General features: G+C 29.5%; 1 protein-coding gene across 3 annotated transcripts in view; it reads left to right on the top strand.

Moving 5' to 3' along the window:
• Positions 1 to 17,156, top strand: part of LOC130896264 (homeobox protein abdominal-A homolog) — a 159,976-nt gene extending 142,820 nt beyond the window's left edge. For 2 of the 3 annotated variants that reach the window (XM_057804236.1, XM_057804237.1), the window contains one exon: positions 1,398 to 2,098. In XM_057804236.1, coding sequence (XP_057660219.1) covers positions 1,398 to 1,789 — 392 coding nt within the window. In that variant the 3' untranslated portion in view covers positions 1,790 to 2,098. Of the gene's footprint in view, positions 1 to 1,397 lie in introns of all 3 variants that reach the window. The other variant, XM_057804238.1, reaches the window with a different exon arrangement.
• The last annotated feature ends 4,269 nt before the right edge of the window (positions 17,157 to 21,425 follow it).

The following is a 21,425-nucleotide window of genomic DNA, read 5'->3' as shown; positions in this document are numbered from 1 at the left end:
GGGCTCTTCAGACGGAAGGGGAAGAGCAATAAAATTTGGCTCTCTTGGTTTCCCGTCTACCTGGCATTTTCATTTCGCACAGGCACAATTATATTTAGTGTGCGCATCGTTGCTATACTCCAACAAGGAGATTAAAATTTATCCACTTACTGATTACTTCATGATATGAATCCGTTAGGTTGCTTTTGCTTTAAAAACCTATGTGATGTATACACATTTTGCTTATAAGATAATTCAAAATATCTAAGTCGTCGATTGGAGAAATTATTGAGGATGTTCAATAAAACTCTCCTTACAAATAAACTTTTTCGTAGGAATTTATTCCACGTAATTGAATTACTGAAAAAAATTATGTGTGAAGGGCTTCTTTCTCCGATAAGGCACGTATCTTTTATTTTTATAACAAGATACGACAAGGTAAATCTAACATACTTATTGATATGATAGAATTGAAAGAAACTAGAATCAGATTAATGGACAGAGTCCCCTTGATACTGCTATTAATTTTACGCGTTGTATTTGATATTGATATAAATGTATACATACAAGTCGGTATAAGCCAGGCAACAAATTTGCATTAAAAAAAGGCATCGTCGAAATCAATTTATTGAAAGGTATTAGATATAGATATGGATAAAGAGATTTCAGATTACTGTAGTTGTTCAAATTGATCGATTTGCATTTACGACAACGTTTCTGAACGAAGTGGCAGGTCCGGCGAATCATGTCATGCTGTCAGCGAAGAGTTTCATATTCTTCTTCAATTGCAATTCGGAGGTCTGGAAGAGTGCGTGGTTCTTGTGAAGACCCCTCAGGTCACATAACCATGCGAGCCACTCAACGAATCCTCGTCTGCCTATTCATTTTCCAAAATGAACATTAAAGTATTCCCTCACACATAACACGCTTTCTTGAATCGTGAACTTGGTTTTATTATTTATTCTGAAAACGTTTCAAGTCGACAAGTACATATTTCATAACTGTCGCCTGTCTGAAGCACGAACATGCTTTGTTTTAATCTTTTTCGACAGCGTAGCCGTCGTTAGAGCGTTGCCTGACCTCCAAAATTGACCTCAGGCAATTAATGGCTTTATTAATATAGAATCAAAGGTGTATCAGAGATTCGAAAAGTAATTCTATTTTCATTGAATGAATTAAGCCGGATGCTTGAAAATACCCCAACAAATTTAGTAGAAAACAGTCTTCTCCAATTTTATTTTGTTATATATCTAAGAAAGTATGGTATGAAGTGCAATTCAATTGAATTTATTTGAGACGGTTAGAAAACTAGCACTATTCATCTTCTATCGTCTGTTCGTCTGGTATTTGTCTGGAAGATTGAACTTATATATATATTGTTTCAGCCTGATACATAAATGATGGTTTTTTTTTTTCAGGTCCTAATGGTTGTCCGAGACGACGAGGCCGGCAAACGTACACCCGTTTTCAAACCCTTGAATTAGAAAAAGAGTTCCACTTTAATCACTATTTAACAAGAAGGAGACGTATCGAGATCGCTCATGCTCTTTGCTTGACAGAGAGACAAATAAAAATTTGGTTTCAAAATCGTAGAATGAAACTTAAAAAAGAATTACGAGCAGTAAAAGAAATCAACGAGCAGGCGAGGAGAGAAAGAGAGGAACAAGAAAGACACAAACAACAACAACAAGAGAAACAACAAAAAATGGAACAAAACCTACACCAACATCACCATGACCCGATGAAATTGAACTTGGAAAAGTCGGGCAGTTCCGATCTACTTAAGGCCGTATCGAAAGTTCCAACATAAAGGGAATTGAAAAAATGGTGATAGATATTTTTTGACTTTGTGTTATATACGTAGATCAAAGTGATTATCGTTTTAGAGCGATACAAAATCGGACTTCTTGAAAGCGGATTTTTCGAGAATTTATTATTAGTTGCGGTACTTCTAACTGGCCAATCTGTTGAAATTTAAAATAGGAGTGAAATCGTGATTCTTCCAAATAAAACTAAAAAGTTTCTTGATATTATCTAAGATATCATTAGACAAATGAAAAATGTATTAAAAATGTGAAATTTTACATAAGTAATTCATAATATTTTATACATAGTGCCACAAAAAAATTCTATTACGTAGAATTGGAATTACTTCAATGATACCGCACTTAAAATTAACTTACAGTTGTGGATGATAAAAATATCAACAACAATAGTCATGGAAATTCAATATCTATTATCTTATCTTGCCTTGTTTGCACAATTTTGACGTTTACTTCATGTTTAAAATTGCAGGGAAACAAATCAATCGTTTTTCTACCATTAATTATATATTGTGACACTTAATGACTCCATCTCATGTGAAACCTTCGGTCAATAGAAAGTTAGTATTAAAGTTATTGTTTACGTACTTTCTGTAACACAATAGTTCGTCTTAAGAAGCTAGGGTTTTAAGACGTTATGTTCTTCTGATAGTTTTCATACACTTGTTGATTCATTATCAAGTGCTATTAGTAAATTGAAGAGCTACTGAACATATACTAGGTACTGGACTCTTGTCACCACTTTTCAGCAACTAACTTCTAAAGTATTTAATTCTTATTTTATATTCTGAGCAACATTACATTCACGTTTCTATAATTGTTTCATGTAATCTCAAATTAATATATTCAAACATATTTTAAAAATATCCATATTAAATATCTTAAGCGTAATATCTTCTGACCTGAAAATAGTTTCGAAAAGTCAACCCACATTTCCAATGCTTATCTTCATTTGATATCAGTGAAATATTTCATTTTAACTGTTAAATAGAAAAATTTAATTGACGCCAAGACTTGACACCTGAATTAAACTAAACATTCAATCCTATCAACTCTACAAACAATTCTATTACTTTTTTTCCAAATATCTAATAAATAATTTTATGTTCTACTATTACTAAATAAATAATTTCGACTACAGTAAGTGAATCTGGTACTACTTTTGCCTCGTTACGTAGGATAAACTATTTTTTTGGATTACGTAAAAAGAACTCTTTCAGTAACTCAAGTCAAGAATTTACAATCATTAGAAACTACTACTACTTTCAATAATTCGATAATGAAGTAATGAACTGGAAAAATATTTGAGTTATGCTATACTCTTCTGATTTTTTCTATTAGTCTTCAACTAGGTATATTGAGTCCTGTGGTCTAAAAAAGAAAACAAATGTTAACATTGTTGTTACTCAGATACATTGATCCTATAAGAATTTTACTTCATTCAATATCATTTTATTATATTTACCAGTCATTTGATGGACAGAAAATTTGGAAAAATTGTATAAACAAAGCGGAACTAGTTTGTTATAAACTTGTGGATATATAAAAGCGGTTTCATAAGCTTTTCTTTATTACTATCACTCAAATTGTAGAAATTTTCGTCAATAAACTTGAATTGGAGATGTATGAATACAAAAATTTTGAAATTCTGTAATACATTTTTTAGTATGTTCACGTCTTTTTAGGAAATGTTATTGATAATATATTATAAGACTCCAAAACTTAAGGTTCGATACTTTCTGTTCATTAGTTTCCCAAAAGTCAAGCTTCAATGCTTGAACTTAAGTAGAGGTACTTCTCCATTAAGTTTTGTGGTACCGCTATTTAATTTTTTTGTAGATTTAATTTATTTCACATTTTTAAATATACTATAAATTGAAATATTGATCGTCATGTATTTTCAACATGAAAAAATTTCATTATTTAATGACAATTTGACGTACTGTAAATAGGAATTCCCGATAACTTTTCTCATTCCAACGGATTGGCCATAAACATGACATTTTGCTGCTGTTGCTCGTTTTAGTTACTGCGTTCACTTTTTCGGACTCTTTCGCAAAAAAGTGTTCGATGGATTAAACCAGCAGTATTTTTAGGCTTCGTTGTGTTTTAAATTCGTTGTATATGAGGGTAGTGTGTTCACGTTAATATTTTTATACTTTAAAGTAACTTTGTTCCGTTTATTGATTTTATTTTTCTTTTTAATTATGATCAGATCCCTGATCTAAACTTGGCGTTATTTTACGTACCATTGTTGTGATTAATATAACACTTTTGTTTTTATTAAATTTTAGAATGCCAATATTGTCTATTGTTTACCTGTGAGTAGTTTCAGTTATCCTGTGCTAAAATAATTCTTTAGAAAATTAAAGACTGATTATAATAAACCGAATTCGACAGTTATTTCATATATATATATTTTTGTTTACTTCCTCCAGTTATGAATGACCATACTTCAGAACTGCTACTGAAATTAAATGCAATAAAATGAGCTAAGTAATGATTTTAATTGAGTTTTCAGACGACTTTTCCTTAGCTATCTCCACAGTTTAAACTTTTATACTCACTCACTTATCTTCTTAAAGTGCTCATCCGTTTTGAAAGTTGCCTCTTAGAATTTTGTCAACGTTAGCCCGAAATAGTTAAGTCGTGCATTGTAGACTTACGTTCCTAAATTCTTCAAACACGATAATTTTCTTTTTTGCGTTACTTTTGCTTCATATGGGTTCCTTGAAGGATTTCCTGTGTAGGGATTTATAGCTTTCACTATACTCAAGATATGTTGCTATCTAGTACAATCTTTATTCGGGACTTTCCTTTTCATTTTTAACATTGGTTATCCATCTATCCAAGGTATCAATTGGACTCCAAATTTCACCATTCATATTTCGAATTCCCGGCCTTTATGAATTTTGAATTACACCACCATAGAAATAATTTGCCTACTAATTATTGTAACTATTGTTAGTACTTGTTACCAAATAGTGAGAAATAAACAGAGATGTCATCACATGGTATACGGATTGTTCCAAAAACATCAAAAAGAACTAGAATAGCAGTATACGGACCAAGAGCTAAACATTATGAAATTCTCAGCAACATCCCAAACCTTTTTTCAGCAGAGATAATTATACAATTGAAGAATGTCTCAAGTTCAATCTAGTAAGGAGTTATTGCAAATATGAAATCAGTATCTTGTCTGATAGCTTATTAATCATTAGAGCTCCAAGCTCCATTGTCACAAAATTCAAACTAGTTTGGCAATACCGGTTCAAGCTTTGGGGACACACTGGTGGGAATATCTGACAAAATCGCTAAAGTAAGGTCAGACTTACTCTTTAAAGGTCCTGAATCCTGTTGTAGTGTGAGCCACATAATAGAGAAAGCATTGAAAAAAGAGGTAGATAGGGGTGAAACCAGTTACTGGGACAATCTATAGAGGCTTAGACAGCCAAAGGCACTCCTGACAAACTATAACCAGAGAAGATCTGCTGGATGTATCAGCCTAAATCAGCCTCATCTTAATGGATAACTGAAGAAGCTTAACTTAGCAGAGAATGCAGTTTACAGGTTTATTTTTAGCAACTCCTTTAGATTCAATGTAAATAGATCGTATCATATTGTTGTTGTGATCTCCTGGTTTTGCCTCACGTTATTTTCAATATGAAGGGCATGTTCGTATGTGTGTTTTGATGAACTGAGAAACGGGTTGTTACTGTAAAAAAATGCAGATCCTCATATATTCGTATTATTTTATTTTTCGATTTCAATCAATTCTGAAATATTTTTCTAAAGAATTATAAGTACATGAAAATTAATTATCTCATTGTATTTATGGGCTGCAATATTTATTTGTTATTTGTTAAATTATCTGTTTATTTTGCTATCGTGCTAAGCTTCATAAGCTATAAATTTGCCGCCAATTTCGAAAAACCATTCAAAATTATTAGAATATTGAAGAAAAGCGCGGTCTCTCTCAAAAAAATTAATATCACAAATAGCAGATGCTTAGGTTTAGAACAAATTATGTGTTTTGGGAGAGTATGAGGCTCTTTGAAGACGATCCAAGTTTTTTTACTATAAAATTGACCATTAAAAAACAATAATTATTAGAATATTCAATGATTATTACCCTAAATAGTGATTGATTGTTGATCGTCCGATGTTTTAGACAAATCTGTATTAAAGGGTAGATCAGTTTAAAATTTTTTAACGTTCTCTTATATTTATTATTTGTCACATCACTTTAAGTGCAAATGATATCATAAAAGTATACATTTCATCAATGATTTTCAAATATACGTATTTTGAAATGGTTTTTCCAAATCCCAGTGACAGAACGAATATATTTTTCAAAAAAAAAAATAGTAATCCAGGGACATATTAATCTGGCCGAGTAAACTGTACTCTAAATACTCCTATACGTAATTTGGTGTCAGGGTAGAAAAAATTTTAAAAATAGTCTCCATTAGTACGATATTCATTTCAAGGTTTATACATTTTCTTTTACCTGATTATTCTTTTGAAATTGTTACATGATACGAATTTCATCTATTATTATGTAACGACATCGATGAAGTGGGCGAATTCATTGTTTCCTTTATAAAAAACGTGAAATCTGGAAAACTTTTATTTGTAATTTCTTTTTGGAAAACAAAATGTATAAACTTCATTTTATGATAATATATGCAATACAAATAAGCAACATGTAAACTCCTGTTTGAATTTATTTTAATCGATTTATTGAGTTTTTCTCTTATTGCCGATAAAATGATATATACCATGAACTCTGATATTACTTTTCAATACTTTGGTTAGATAATGAGATCTAAAAGGGGCAATTTTTCTAGTAGTCTGTCGAGTTCATAAGTTTAACTCAAGATAGGATTCTTCAATTCAAACTTTTTATGGTGTGGGTGAGTTAACTCAAATGCCATTTTCACGTTCAATTGAAAATCACATAAGTTATGTGTGTTCCTTCTTCATATTTATTGTAAAAATAAGGATACGTGAAAGTTATGTGGAATAAATTTTATTTAAGCTAAATGTGAAGATATCAAAATTATTACATGGACAAACCAAATAAACCAAATAACGAACATATATTCAATTAATCAGTTTTATTTGACGTCTATTTTTTACTTCCACCAATGCTTCGAATTCAAATACTATCTAAATAGTTTGTAGAGTGATCTCAATATTAAAAATGACAGTGAATTGCAGTACCAGTTAGAATATTATCTTTTATCTATTGGGCGAAGTAACTTTTGAAATCTTTTGCGTAAAATTATGAAACTCAGATTTTTCTTGCCAACAATTGCTTAGATTTTATCTGAATTGTAAATTCAGACAGGAGACATTGATAACTAAATCAATAATTCTTCTGTATTGATAAAAATATATTCTCGTCTTCTCTAATTCTATCAGGTGTAAAATATTTTCTTATAGATGGATGTTGTTTTGTGATTACTATGTAATATTTAAGTCGGGAGTTATTAAAAATCCCCGATAACAATTATAGATACGTAAAATTGTACAATATTTTCAAAGCAACACAATATGTAAATTTAAACAATTGTATAGTTTCTGTTGGATATGTAAAAATATACAAGTATACGCGATTTTTTCTTTGAGAAGAGAAATCATGAAAATATTTATCAGAACGATATCTTATCTTGGGAATCAAACTGTTCGTTCATACTTCATATTAAATAATGATTTATTGCCCAATTTTTATAGCTACATGTACTAAAAAACGTAAAAATAAGAGGCCAAATAGAAATCTCAATATTTAAAATGAATAAAAAGGATTTATTTCAAATTCTCTAATTCATATGAATCAATTTATATATTTCGTTTGATCACTTTTTGTTTATATTAGAAACTATGTTGATAGAAATTTGCTAGCAACCCATTTTGAAACTGTTGGACAAAAGGTTTAATGATATAATGAATTATCGATAATTAACCATCTTTATGCATATGCATATGTAAGAAATTCCTACAATATCATAAGAATGTTTTCAAGCAAAGTATATCACGTATAACTCACTAACAAGGGTCAACACTCTCATTAGGCTCAGAAATAATATTGAAAATGGACGATGAAGAAACCAAAATATAGTTGCGACCTACTGAGTGAGACTAAGCGAATAATTAGGAATCTAACTGATCTGCTATTTGTAGGTTCAAACATTAAGATGAAAAATATTCTTACAAGTTTAGGTTTTTTTAATTAAACCATGTTAATATTTACGTTTTTTCTGATATATGGAAAAGCTTTATGACAAAAGCTCTGATGAGAACAGATGATGACAAATACGACAAAAAATATATAAAAAGACGTCGTTTTGATCACGTGTATTCATTATAACTCCTCATTCCTCCAATTTTTTAATGGAGCATTTTGTTTATTCTTGCTTATAATTCTTGCAGTATAATTGGGCTTTAGAAGCTTTTTATACATTTCTGAATAATTCGCTTAAAAAAATAGACTGAGTACCATACAATTTGATGTTCGTTTATCCACACTATATAAGTCGGCGTCGACCAATAAGGTGGTAGTTCCAACATTAAACTAGTGACTAATTGCCCAAAAATTTGTTTTTGTCTCGAATAAATTCAAAGCTCGGTATCTACCAAATGGAATAAGATTAGTCCGAATTGCGTGTTTTGTTGAGATATGTTTTCTCTTGTTTCCTCTAGACGAACTGTTTTTATCATGACTGCTCTAGATGATGTATTTATTTATAATGTAATATAATTATTTATAATATGGCAGATATGATGAAAGATAAGGAATAAATGCAGAATTGAGGTCATTGCTCTTCCGTTATTCCCTTTCTCAAAACTCCTGTTTTTGTTTTGCGAAATCGACAGATTTTGTTTGTTTGGTGGAAATTCGCCTTCATATTTAATAACGTTCGTACCATGAGAACGTAAAAAGATGAGGTCTAACTCCAATGGAGCCTCATAAACTAAGACTATATCGGAATCATCATCTTATTTTATTTATTTAATATAAAATTAACCATAAGGATTTTCCTCATATCCACAACGATTTTCATTTGTTGGCAGCGGCTACTATTGTGAGTCTTGACTGTTGACTACACCATTAAGACAGATATCCTAAAATATTTCCGGATTGCTGTTTGGTGGGTCACTCATAAATTCTCAAAACTATATATGTCGGTGGAAATTCTTTTCTTGCCACTCTTTTAATTTAATTTTGTTAGGATGGACTTTGGGTGAAATTCTGAAAAACAACTACTGTGAGAAACATCGCGATTAGAATTTGTGGTATTTAGAGTTTTTCTTTAAAGTAGACAACAATTACCGTAAATTGTTAAATATCCAATGTAACCGAGGTTCATTGATCTCGTTTCTAAAAAACAAATAATTTCCAGTTACGCACTTGTTTATTCTCATAGGCTGAACAGAAAAACAAAATCTTTCATTTAAAAAAAAAATAACACAAGGAATAATAGGATGAAGAAGTAGAAAGTTATAAGGAGTACATGTGACTAAAAAGACGTCGTGACTTCAAATTTACATAGTGTTGCAGTTTTGATTGGAATTACTTTTTTCATATTTATTGATTCATCGAGTTGAAATGAAATTATATCTATACTACAACGAGCATAGTTCAAATTAATTTAAGTCGTTTTAACAGATTGTTTTAGTGAATAATCTCAACATCTGTTTTGCTTCAAATGCCCAGCATAATTTGTGGTGTCCAAAGGAAATGTTTTACTTTGAAACTGTTTAGTTCGAGAATAGGCTCACACCCTATTCGAAAGTTAACTTGAACTATATAACAAATCATACTGTTGATAATATAATTATTAATAAATATTATAACTTAGCGAATATATAATGTGTGAAAAAAACAAACTCAAACTTCCGAAAAACAATTGTTCAAATAAAACAGATTTCTTTAGACGTGATCAAGTAGATATTTGAAATTTTTAATATATGGTTCAATATTCAGATTACCCCAAAAATATGCTTCTTTATTTACATTTTTTAAAAGTTATTTCCATTTGTTAGACTTTTATTTATTTTTATAGTTAATTTATGTGTTTACCACATGTAGATAAGTTTATAAACAGAATGATTCTCAGGTAATGATTAACGTTGAGGCAGTCTATAGTGAAAAAATATTTTGAACCTATCCGGATAATCTTCACAAAGTCACTCCAATTTTTCCTTAACAGGATTTTGTTTAGCGGTTGACGAAAAAAAATTGGTTTATTATGTCGAAGATGTATCTCGTGTTGGATATAAAAATAACATTCCTATGTACCTATATACAAATTGAGTTTAAAATTTATTGATTGGATTTTCACAATTCATAATGAGATCGTACTTTTCTATAGAGTTGGTACAATGAACTAATTTAACAACAATGAAATTGCAAAATCTCATTACTATATCTACATACATCAAAATAACTATAGTAGTCGTTTATACAAAATTGAAATCTTGTATAAAAATCCGATTGTTATTCCTAACGAATTTCTGTCCTTCTCGAATGTTTGTTTTATGAATCTTGTTTTTAATTTTCTCATTTTATTCAATAACTAGCGTTTCTGTCGCGGCCTCGCTCGCGATATTTGCCCGTTCAATTTAATTTTAATAGATTATTTAGACCGTTTTTTATCCAAATCCGTTGTTAAACAGTTTACACATAACATGTTATTCCATATATGTGCAAAATTCTATTCAAATCCGTCAAATTCAAATATTCAAAAAAAACTAATTTTAAAACAGAGTAATAAATCTCTACTGTTTGGACGATTCAATATTTCTATTCAAAAATGTAACTACAACAAAATATCGCCGCATGTCATAGAATTGAGAAGTATAGTTCGTATTATCTTTGAGGAGCTCAATTGGTCCATTTGATCGTCTACAGCTGTTCTTACTATTTTGTTAATTTTCATATATAGATATTAGTTATAGATTACGTACTTATTCGATTCAATATCGAAATTTTTGAGAAGAAAAATGTAGTCTATACAGAACTAAGCCAAAAATATTTTTTTTATTGGTATCGTAGACTCTATCAGGATTAGAGAATAGAGAAACTCAATCCTGCATATAAAATTAACCTCTATGAACCGGAATTATAAGAATTTAACTGGTAGACAGCGGATTCATTGAAAGCGGCCTTACATGTATCAATTTTTGTGAGAATATTTTGGAGACACACTAAAACATATGTAACAATCTTTTGAAGTGGAAGAAACTGCCACTATTCCATGTTATCATGGCGTCGAAATGCTATCCGGAAAAATGTGGTTCCGTTTCGACATTCTTAAACACCCTTAGACGTCGAACATAATACAAAAGTGACCTGGGTAGGTTCACTCTTACACATATTGGAAACTACTATTCAATGTTTTCAATGTTTCAATGTAGAGTTTTTAATTTAACTTTCAAGACTATTTAGCCTTGTTTTTGTTACTTTTATGAACGAACTGTTATTTACTGAGATGCCAGAACTACGAAAAGCAGCTTTAAATCATTATATTTCAATGATTATAACTTCTGTGTTCACATAAATATATTTGAATTATCAATTATTTTCTGAGAAACGAACATCAGATCTTATCTTATTAAAGAAGAAGTACACATGCTCAAACGCCAGCAAATAACAGGTTTTACCATCAAATCTTATTTTGCAAATGTAGTAATCCCCGCATAAGAGTTGCTTTTTTGTTTCGGCTGAAATAATTGTATGGTAGTTGGTTTTTTTTTTAGGTATGCACGTGAATTGTTTAAACAATTTTGAGTTGGTAGAGAAAACATTCCAGATTATTCTTGTCTGGGTTGCCTTTCCACGTTAAAAATGGATGACAAACTCTAACAAATCGGTAGTGTGTTCCGATCTAATGTAATATGATATGTAAAAAGTTTGTACCAAATCGGTATTCATTTTGCATTGTCAGTCAAGAAGTTTTCACTAAGTTCAGTATTCCCGTGCTTCCAAAGACGATATCTGTTATCACAAATCATTTGAATAAAGTTCAATACTTCAATGATTATTCCATAAGAAATGATATAAAAAGAAATTGATTTGTATGTCTAATACGGCAGTTTAGAAATTGGTAGTAAAAAAACAGATATACATTGAAATTCAATGAGGTATCAATAAATTTGTATATTCAATATTGATCTGGTTGATAAAGCATATTTTTTTCGTCAACTCCCTGTGTATGTTGTACAGAACATTTTGTGTAAATAATTAAATAGGGCTATATGTAGACGTATTAACGTACTATAAAAACTTTATTCAAGCAACTTGGACTGATTAATTAATGCTTTTAAGAGAAAGCTTGTTGTTATTTGTAGAATAACTCTCACTAGAATAAATAAACAATGTATTGTAGTACAATTACCATTTAACTTGCCGCGTTTACATTTAAAGATAAATAAATACCAAGCTATTTACATTTTCTGACTTCTCAATATTATTTGAATGAGATTCCGGCCTCCCTATTCCCGTATGACTGCATCTTGCTTGAAAGTAATTTTGAAAGAAATATTACAAATATCATTACATTAAAAAAACGGATCGTGGTATTCTCAAAAGTTTTTAAAATATAATTATATACTGAAACATTCCCTGAATCATTCACATTCACAACTGTTTCAATATATATTTCTAGAATATAAATATCACTCCGTATTTTTAAATAAATGGAAATTTACAAGACATTTTTGCATATACGCCGACAGAAAGCTGACTTATTTCCGCAAATAATTTTACATTTTTCTTCAACATCTTATCAACTTCTTATCTTCAAAGATAACATCTATAACAGCTACTAGAACTGACCTGGGAGTACTTCATGTTATTTATATATTAAAGCAATGGTTTCCAACCAGTAATTCATTGGTTATCAGTTTTAAAAGTGATAAATTTCAATAATAGAACAATTTGCAGTGCAAGTCAATTGTCGTTTTCACAGACTTGTAGTGACTAAGAAAAATCTTCCAAAAGTGTTACAAGGAATGCTCAACTGTATGAACTCCTATCAAGATTTTTTTCTATCGCAAAAAATATCGTTTACCGAGTATTTTAATCAGAAAATTGAATGAGATTTCTTAAGAATAAATGGAAAAATGATTATATAACAAATTTTGATAAAGATACTGGATCATAGTTAAAAAATACTTCGTAAAGTGAGTATTTACTATGTACTATATACTATAACTAATTTGGAAACTAGAATTATGGTTCATTTTAAGGGAGGAGCTTTGAAACCACTTTAAAACTTTTGAATGCGAAAAATAAAGATCTTATGAGATACTTTATTAGTACCAAATCATTTGACGTTGGATAATGCCATAAAGCGATGAAGTACAAGATGAATTTTGAGAAATAATAAAATATCTCTTCAGTCCGTAATTTGTTGCAGGAGAAAATAATAATTACATTTTGGTGTCATGCTTCACTCATATACACGAGTTACAAAAATTTCATTTGAAATATCTCCAACAACTTTATTATTTTCTTAATTATTGATGTTTACTAAAGGAAATGGAGGTAGAGAACATTATTTGCTAATAGATTGAATAAAGGTTGGACAATTTGTATAGCTGATACTCGAGGGACCTATCTATTGGAATACCAATTATGACACATTGCTTAGTGCCATCAGTAGCCAGTTAGATATCTACAATTCCATTCAGAGTAGTCTGTGTGAGAATCTCTGTATTTTCTCATTTTAATAGTACCAGCTAGAGCAATAACTTTTGGATAAACTAGAAGTGAACATTCATACTCAAGCCAAATAATTCGCTGCTAATTTCACATCGAAGTAGTTTTGCTGTCAACTTTATTCTTGAATTGTTCAAAATGCGCCTCTTACTAGTTTACTATGAGATAGTGTAGTAAATGACCGTTAAGATTTTACATCACCAAACTTATAATGTTTCCTAGATTTGTTCAATTAGTAGCTCGTTGTAATTCTATATTTAAATTAATCGTAATTGTTTCAGATTATGTGGAAAACTGGAAAAAATTACTAAGGGTACAAATGTATATTTCATTACCAGCATGTGTGTATCTGTCTTCGGTTTTTGTCTTTTCAAAATATCTTTTGAAATCGTGTTTTTTTTCATCAATCCGGAATATGACAACAAGACATATTCGTTAATAGATTTATTTATGTTAAATGGAAAAAGTCAATGAGAAGCATTATAAACGCTTCGCTCGATGTCAAGGAACAAGTCTGATCGGTTGGACATTTATATAGAATACACAGAATAGTTATTGTATCTAGTTGATGAAAAGGATAAGTTAGAATGATAGTTATTAGAAGAATAACTAAAGCAAAAACTGTCGTTTTTATTAAGTAGGCGATCGAATAGCATAAACTGCATGAGAAAATATGATGTATTGATTTTTGTAATATTCAAACATTAGCCTGTGATATAGACTTTTTTAAAATGTCCTTTTTTCTAAAAAGTATGAAGCTTACATCGACTTTTATGTACAAGATACTGCTGGAAGCTTTAGAAAGTGGTTCAGTAGTGAAACGCACAAATTATTAATTTAGTTGTAGTTTCTTTACAACTATGAATTGTTACAAAAGTTTTGTTTTGTTGGTTTTTAAAATTATATTTAACTTTATTTTGGTCCATTTTGATGCCAAAATAATGAGTTGTTCAGTATTGTGACTGCTTTCATATTGATGTAAATTTTAACGGTATCTTGTTGTTGGTTAACATGGTGGACGAAGTGCAATATTATCAAAAATACATTGTTATTTGAAATTTTCCGTTTATATTTTGTTTTTAGAATAGTATTCTTGTGCAATTCCTATCGTAGTTTACAATCATAAACTCGATACAGAGCATGAACTTGGTACAATTTTTCAATATTAAGTTAAAAGATAGTGAAAAGTCGATGTAATCTGAAATAATAGAAGTTTTGCGGCAATGTGAAAAATTCTACTAAAGTATTTAAATCGATTTTTGAAGTGGCAACTACTATGAGCTGAAGGACATTGTTTAATAGAAAATAAGCGCTTAAGAAATTGTTGTAGATCAATGAAAACAGTGTTTGGTTGTATTTACCACGATCTATCAAACTTTATTACAAGCATTTCACTATTTCTATAAAATATAATGTAATAAGTTACTGTCACATTTTGTGTTTTTTTGTATTACTATTTAAATTGGAATCTTACAATTTTAAATATCTTTTGATTACTGCTAAGTATCAAATCAAAAATATCTTGCTCCTTTGAAGGAAAAGTAAAATGTTTCTCTTCATATTACATAAATAGATATTACATGCATTTTCTGATTATGTAGAATCAACTAATTTTTTTTTGTTTTTCTTCCTTCTTATCTATCTATCCAATTACTTATTCTAGATCTATTCAAATGCTAGGAGTTTCGGCCATTGCAATTTGAATCTAAATTATATTCAAATATTTTATTGATCCTTGTATATACATATCTGAATTTCATCTCTGGTCTAAAAATTAAAAATAAAATTCTGATGGTAAAAACATGCATATTTCCTTCAGTTTGAGCCATTTGCATTATGCCTTTTCCTGAAGCAACTTATTAAATAATCCATATTTTACTTTTTTCACGTTGTTTGTTTTTATAACTTATTTTTGTAAACACTCAAATCCTACTCTTTGTGATTATACTACTAGTATGAAGTTCTCACTTATTATCTGAGGCTATCATATTGTCTATAACAGTTATTTTGTCTATTTTATCAGTTGCGCTAGTAAGATTTACACTTAAGAAAGAATGCCAAATCAGATCATTCTAGAAGACGCTTTTTTAAAGTAGTTTTAAAATGATTTTCAACTTCCTAGCACCCAGAACTACCCCTTCAAAAATGAATGCATGGGCGCTGTTATATTATATCTTTCTGAGGCAACTACTAACCACTAATTTTTTATTTTAATATATTTTATGTAAGAAATCTCTTCAAATTGTTTTACACGAGAATAACAAATTATTTTAAATGAAAATTATTTTATAAAGTACGTACTGTACTTTAATAATCAAATAGTTTCAAAATTTTTTGCAATTTTGGTATAAATTACCAACATTCCAACACGATTTTCTGTCGATGATCTTTAAAATGAGCAGGCGGTAATCCTTGGATTTCAAGTAGCCCCCGCAAGAAAAACGAGAGTATATAAAGTTGTAAATTCATAAATGATAGTTTTCTATTCTGCTAAAAACAGTGATTTTCATATATTTTTACATTTTATATTTTTTTTTATTTTACAAAATTTGTTTTTGACAATCCTTTGAAAGGTATTTTTTGACGTACCAGATATTTAATCGGTTTATTCAATGATCCAGTAGAATAATACGAACTTTTTAATTATATATCATCAAAGACCATATTTTTAAAAGGAACTAGTTGATAATCATTTTTTATTTATATATGTAACACATGGATTTGACTAGAGGGACTAGTACTATTAATAGTATAATGTTACTAATTCTAGTATTTTCAGTTTTAGTAATTGAGGTTTCAATAATAAATAAGTAAGTGCTCCAGAAGGGCTATGAATAAACGAGAGAATGGTACAATTTATCATCTTAAATCAATTTTTTGTGTTTGAGAATGTGAAAATAACAAATTAGCTCAGTTAATATTCCATGCTTCACTCCATTCATAATAACAATATTTGAATGAAAATGTTTAGAATTGACTATAGCAAACATTCAAATGATCTTGAAGGAATCTCGTATATTTGGACCACCCGATAAATTGTTTTATCTATCCCGCGGTTGCTTGGACAAAGATTTCCCGTTTTATATAATAATAATCATTAGTTCAAGTGAAGAAATTTTCCCAAATATATTCTTACTATGATTGGAAATTAACGACAGCAACATTTAACATTACAATTTTTTCCAGATATTTTTTATACATTTTTTTATATTAGGTCCTAATCTATATACCTCCATTTGTAGATCTAATGGTTAAATAATATGCCCAGAAAAAAGTATCTTCAAAGAAAGCAGTGATTATCAAATTAACAGTATGTTTATTCAAAAACCCAAAAATATGTTGAGTCTAGACTGAATTTTCACTTCATTTCATTTCATTATTTTGTTTGTATATACACATCACTAATCATAAAGAGGAAGAAGTGATTTATATGATGCTACTGGAACTTGATTTTCTCCTATGTTCCTCACATTATGTGATAAGTAACAACTAACCCACTAAATAGAACTCTCATGACGTACGTGTGATGTTCAAAGGTAGAAGTGATTGTTAATTTGATTTATTATTTTCAAAAATTTTGTTAAAGAATGTTCTTGTCAGTTCTACAGATCAAAGATCGAAATAAATGCCACTTCGAAATATTTTGTTTTTAAATTCCATTGTAAGAGGTAAATCATATCATTTTTGAATTGGAAAAAAATTTTGGAATGAGTGTGTTTCACGTAATTTATAAAAAATAATGTTTATAATAATTCGTACGTAGATTAAGTGTACATGTTTCGTACTTGTATGATGTAGATTTTACTCAAAAGCTCTCTTAAAGCCGAATTATACTTGAATGTATTATAAACTAGAGTATCACTATAATATAGTGTTCCTTTTGCTTTGATGCCATGTTTCTTAACTGTATAACCTTATAATATGTATTGTACAGACTGTCTGAACTGAATAAATATTCTTTGGAAAAAATTATTGTATTCATTTCGAATGTCATTTACAGAGTAACTCATAGGAAATAATTCAAAGTTTTCCATTTCCAATATAAACTACGGACCCGTGTAATAAAAATGAAAAAAGTATTCTGATACCTGTGTATGATAATGAAAGATACTATTTTGTAATTACTCATATATATACACATATGTTTTGAAATAATTTATAAAATAAATTGATATATCGTTTGAACTAAATAAGTTTTTCAATGTCTAATTTTTCCACAACAGAGAACCAGAAAGTTGACATTACGAAGCAAAAAATATCAGTTTGAATTGAGATAATTCGGATAAAACTATAAAAGTTAAGACTCTGAACAATATACTCAAATATTTTTGATTTGGAAAAGTTACTAGGTCAGACACATACAATCGGGCCAAAATAAAAATGGAACTTTGTTATTTCGATCTCAACCTTCAGTTGGGGTAATTATTAGACTTGAACGCAGAGCATCCAAAAGCGTCAAAACATTTTGGAAATCTGCATTCAAAGGTTTTACCTTGCAAATAGTGAAAAATGTGGAAAGAGGGAAACGTTCGGAGAATACAATACATTATTGAAATTGTTGATTTTCGACTGAAGAAAGACTTTACCTATGTCAAAGCATGTAGATTCCAACATCTTTACATTTCATACGTCCAGATGACTCTTAAATCCCAAAATCTACAGCACTGAGAATGGAAGAAATCAATAGGGAGAACAATGTAGAGGTAATCTGTTGATAACGCCATTGTTTTAACTCTCTTTGGTAGGTTATATCATAAATGTGGAGTTACCTTTATGATTTAAAATGGCATCAATTTTCCTATGCATCATACATATTCGTCGATAATCTGGTTAACAGTAATTCCAAATTCCTTCATCTTCAGCTATTAATTAGGAATTGATGCAAACTAGACTAGATCGAAGTGTTTTATATAAGTTTGAAGAATGTTAATTAAAAACCACTATAAACCAGGAGCATAAATTTCCTGTTAATGTGAAACTACGAACTAGAAGACTACGCTTTGTTGTTGAATTTCATTAATGAAAGATAATGGTGCCTCATATAAGATTCCCTCCTTCGCAGCATCATTAATAAAAAAACAGCAGTACAACTCCCTTTCTGTTTCAGATGTGATATTTTTCCTTGGTATTCTAGTACCTCCAAACTTAGATTCATCATTCCTGATGATAATATAATTACATCGACTGAAAATCTATTTTCTGTGCTCCCTAAAAAAAATACTTAATTTTTTTACAATTTTATGTATAATAAATCAACATCGTCATTGAATTTAACAATGTATTATGTTCCCGAAGTCTCTCTCTTTCATTTCGATACTTAGTTTTTTAATTAGTTTCTTCTAAACCTTTCTTTGGTGCTCTATATGAGACTATTGGGTGGATAACGATTTTAGCGAATTGAATTTTTGTATTTAAATTTATATTGAAAATAAAACTTGATTCCAGCTTGTATTCGCTCTTTGAAGGTGATTATTCCTCTACGATTCTCATTTGTTATTTACATAGCCACATATTTGAAGAAATTTTTTTTAATAATTCATCCCTGTTTAAAGTAAAATAGTATTCTTCAATTTCAGCTACAGACTTTACAGAAAAGTTAAGATTTTGTAGGCTACGTTTAAAATAGCATCGTTGTTTCCATACTTATTTGTACCACGATTATTACTCATTTGGAAAATTTTATTTGTTTATTGTTAAGTGAAATTTTCAAATTTATCTCAAACTAAATAAATTAACTACTTAGTTGTATCCAATGATTCTCCTCATTTTGTAGCACTAATATAATAATAAATTATATTAAAAAAATTGAATAGCGTATTTTCCGTTTATATCCATTTAAATTCAGAAATTTATCGGATTGAAAGTAATATAATGATAATACATAACATAAGCACTGTTATGTAGTTTATGATTTGTAAAAATGTAACGGCTGAAGCAGAAATTTTAGTGTCACATTATGGTTATTGAATTGATCAATTTATTCCCAACATGGTTCATTCTCTCCCGGTTTCTGAGTTTTTCTTGTATCCTTACGCTGAGTGAACTGCGTTTCAAACACGGTTTGACGACCCATGCAAGCTCACTATTATTATGTAGTAAAAGGGAAACGAACATTCCAAGAATGCGTATTATATCCTTCAACATATTGTTATGTTCACTTTTTCATTATATATTCAGAGATATACCAGAATTCACGGCTTTCTTTGAGGCAAAGGTACATTTTTTCATTTTACGCCGTCGTACGTTATTCCGGTTTGATTGATTTCAGCTCTTATTACAGTATTAAAAATCCAAAAATGATACATTATTTAACTGAAAACTTATTAATTCATCTCGATTTTCCATGTAAATCTTACGTATATACCTTTTTTGTTATACAATACCAAAATTATTCTCTTCAATGCTTCATCGCGCATATAAGTCAACAATGAAAAAATTTCCAGCTAGTCTTCGTGTTCACTATATAATAGAGAGTATGGACATACGGTTTCAGCTTTGAAGCTATTAGAGCAACCTACTCAGAATTCACCAACTCGTGAGTATGGACTTCATCCAGCTCCTCCACAATAACGATGTAATAAAACTAAGTATATATAAGGGAGAAATCTGTTGAATCAATGTAAGTGATAATACTCTGATAAAAAAATTGGTGATGTGAGCGAAATGTTTGAGGATTTTTTCAGCTCTTGACTTCTAGCCCTCACTATTATTCTAATCTGCATCTTCAAATCCTTTTTCTCGCTTTCTTCATTGTTTCTAATCATTAAGATTTTACTAAATCTTCACTATTTCTTTTCTTAACCCCGGTTTTAATTCACTTTGTTGTTGTTGTACGACAGTATCATGTGTGCTGTACTGCACACATCTGGTCCAGACTAGTCGACTATGATAGCACTCTATCCTAGATCATTGCTGCTCTTCGCTAGAAAGCTGTAGCGCCCACCATCTCTTCTATTTCTATATATACTTTACACCTCCACATGGTCGAATTGTGGAATGACATCCCTCACAATGGTGTTATGGATCGTTACAGATTGTATTTTTTCAAATTCTTTTATAAAAGTATACCAATAAACCATGATATTGCTTTTTCCCCGAGCATATCCGTCTTTTTCCTTCATCCAAACATCAATTTTTTGAAAATTTCTTTCTTATTATCAGCTCATAGTTTATTTAGATAAAGACTTAAAAAAAGTTGAAACGTCAAATTTTATCTTTTTTCCAAAAATTATTGAAAAAATCTAATTTTAAGACCTAAAATGAAGCGGTTTCTTATTGGGATAGTTGCAATGAAACACCAAAGTGGACTAATTTTAATATATTTATATATTAATATAAATATTGATTAATTGAAATATTGATTCTGGTTATTATAGGAATTTTTATTAATTTTTAATTGGTTAGACTATGAATGACGTTAAATTTTTATAGGATAGATAAGGATGAGTTGTAGTGAATGATGTTCAATATTGATTGGTTAATTTATGGATAACATATATAAATTTCAACTTCATATATAACGTCCTAACCTATAAAATTTAGTGTCATTTATTTTCTAACCAATTAATATTCAGCTACATTCATAACGATCTAGATTATTGAAATTCAAAGTTATTCATAAATTAACCAATCAATATTGAACATTATTCACTAAAACTTCATCTTTATTTAACCTTCTAAATTCAACGTCATTCATAGTCTAACCAATTAAAAATTGATAAAAATTCCTTTAGTAACCAGAATCAAAATTTCAATTAATCATCATTTTTATCATCGTCACTTTGAATATTGAATTTTGAATTCTATGAATTTGAAAATTTTGACAAGAATTAATACAATTCAAAACCACCGAATAATATAAAAGTATTCGAAAGCTCGGAAAATATATTAAAGTT

The sequence above is a fragment of the Diorhabda carinulata genome, chromosome 7 (genome assembly GCF_026250575.1).
Source record: "Diorhabda carinulata isolate Delta chromosome 7, icDioCari1.1, whole genome shotgun sequence".
Lineage (NCBI taxonomy): Eukaryota > Metazoa > Arthropoda > Insecta > Coleoptera > Chrysomelidae > Diorhabda > Diorhabda carinulata.
The sequence above is the reverse complement of the archived record's forward strand: the minus strand, read 5'-3'. Positions and strand labels throughout refer to the sequence as shown.